The 2,311-nt window shown below is 34.8% G+C and overlaps 1 protein-coding gene across 1 annotated transcript in view; it reads right to left on the bottom strand.

The window, feature by feature from the left end:
• The window catches only part of LOC106100064, a 2,764-nt gene extending 1,547 nt beyond the window's left edge, over positions 1-1,217 (bottom strand). Inside the window, exons 1-2 of the mRNA XM_013278803.1 lie at positions 1,088-1,217; positions 192-251 (exon numbers count right to left, since the gene is read on the bottom strand). Of these exons, the coding sequence (XP_013134257.1) occupies positions 192-251; positions 1,088-1,217 (190 nt within the window). The remainder of the gene's footprint in view (positions 1-191; positions 252-1,087) is intronic.
• Between the last annotated feature and the right edge of the window lie 1,094 nt (positions 1,218-2,311).

Below are 2,311 nucleotides of genomic sequence, written 5' to 3'. Positions count from 1 at the left end.
AATGTCTTCGCTTGCTTTGAGATCAAATATGATTTTATTTGTTTTATTTAAATAGTTGTTTAGTCGATTGATATTTTCGTTAACAATTTGTTCGTCTAATCTAATTTTATAAATGGTTTCGTTAAAGTTTTTAATGGTTGACGAGGTTATTTGAATTTGTTTTTGCATTAGAGATGTGAGGTCTAACTCACGTCTTTCTAGTAAATCGATACATTCGTCGTAGTGTTTTGCATCACTTGCGTCTGGTGTACCTATAAGGAATTTTAGTACGGAACTAAGACCATCTAACAGTTCCCTTTTCTGTCTAGAGTTCTTACCGAGATATATATTTAATTCAGATAGTCTATTATCAATCTTTTCTAAGTTTATTTTTAAATAGGTCTTTGTGGAAAATATATTTGGAAGTGACGTATTTTTGGAAGTTATTTGTTGGAAGTTGGCAGAGAGACGTAGAAGAGATTCTTGTGCAAGGAATAAAGGTCGTAGATCGCGATAGATTATAAGTTTCCACGATTCATCGGATATGGAGATAGTGCCTTCTTCTTTGTAAAACAGGTTTGCGTGGGGTGGCAATTTTTCAATGAAATCATTATTTATATTGGCAACGGTTCCCGTTGTTGCACTGAAATAAGAGAAAGTTTTGTTTTAGGTCTTTCTGATTTATGTCTAAAATAGTTTCTAATAAATATGTATAATTTGTATATGATAACGTAAAAGAATAATTTTATGATAGACATTATTATGAAACTAATATAAAGATCATGTAAACATAGTGAATTGTATAGGGTGTCTAAGGAACTAGCGGTGTGGGTTGCTGTAGAGCAGCTGACCCTGTAAATGTAATTATTTGTAAGTTAGAATTTGTAAAAGTTAAGTTAAATTAATGTTTCGTGCGCATGGTAAGGTCGAAGACGGTTCGCGTGCACGAGTGTATTCCTGTTAGATTTTTGAATAATGTAGTTATGATTGAAACCGACTCGTATAACTTCAAAAGGTCCATCCCATTTTGGGTCTAGATTGTTAGGACTAGGAATTCTTAGCAATACCTTATCTCCTACTTTATATTGTACTAAGTTTTTAATCTGACTGTCGTATCTGTCTTTGGCTTTCTCTTTCATAGCTTGGACGTTTCTTAAGGCAGAGTCTCTAGCAACTCTAAGACGTTCGTTTAAGTCCTTAAGGTAGTCACAGGCTGTATAGTCGGGAATGTTTTTCATGGAATAGAATGGACGAGGTTTATAGCCAAATAATAATTCGTGAGGTGTATAATTAGTAGAGCTGTTTACTGATGTATTGTGACATATTACTGCAAAAGGAATTATTTTATCCCAATTTTTGAGACGGCGGTTATGATACATTCGGATATGGTCACGTAAAGTGGCATGAAATCGTTCTAGAGCGCCATTTGTTTGAGGATGGTATGCCGTGTTAAATGTATGGTTGGAACCTAAGAATTTGGTTAATTGTTTTAGGACATTACTGGTGAATTCGGTACCTTGGTCAGAATGAAATCTTTTAGGTACCCCGAAATGTTGGCAGAAGTGGAGTAGTTCTTTAGCTACGGTGATGGACTCTTTGTCAGGGATTGGATATGCTTGTACGAATCGAGTCAAGTCGTCTTGGAGAGTTAGAATATATTTGTTATTATTGTCGCTGATATCGGAATAAGAGACGAGGTCAATGGAAACTCTTTCGAAAGGTTCTGTAGATTGAGATGTTATAACCATAGGAGCTTGGAAACTTTTTCTTTGGATTTTATTTCTTTGGCAAGTTACGCATAAATCAACGTAATTTTTGATGTCGTTGGTCATGCCTTTCCAGAAATATTCATCGCGGATCTTTCTGGTGGTTTCTACGATACCACGGTGACCTGAGAGGGGTTCGTCATGAAATGTTTTTAATATATTTGAAATTTCTTCAGGTTTAGGATATCTGACGTTGTTTTGGCATATTGTAATATCGCAATTATATAAATCTGCTAGATATGCAGTTATACGTAACTGTTCATTACCTACTAGTTTACAGGTTGAGTCATCTTTTAAGTCATGGACAGAGAGGTTTTGGATATTACTTTGTTGGAGACATGATAGTAAGGCTTTGAAATAACTTTCAGAATCCCATGGGTCGAAATAGTTCGGTCTTGTAGTGCAAAAGAATAGATTCTGATTCTCATTTGAAATTACAAGATCGACGTCGTATAGCGATTTAGTTTTCTCTAAGAAAGGTTTTGTTCGAGAGCAAGAACGTATTGCTTCGTTGAAAATGTTGTCTTGTTCAGAATGATTACAAGGAATGGGTATAAATATATTTT

Source organism: Papilio polytes, unplaced genomic scaffold, assembly GCF_000836215.1.
Source record: "Papilio polytes unplaced genomic scaffold, Ppol_1.0 DF824070.1, whole genome shotgun sequence".
NCBI classification, from domain to species: domain Eukaryota; kingdom Metazoa; phylum Arthropoda; class Insecta; order Lepidoptera; family Papilionidae; genus Papilio; species Papilio polytes.
This window is presented reverse-complemented; position numbering and strand designations above follow the sequence as displayed.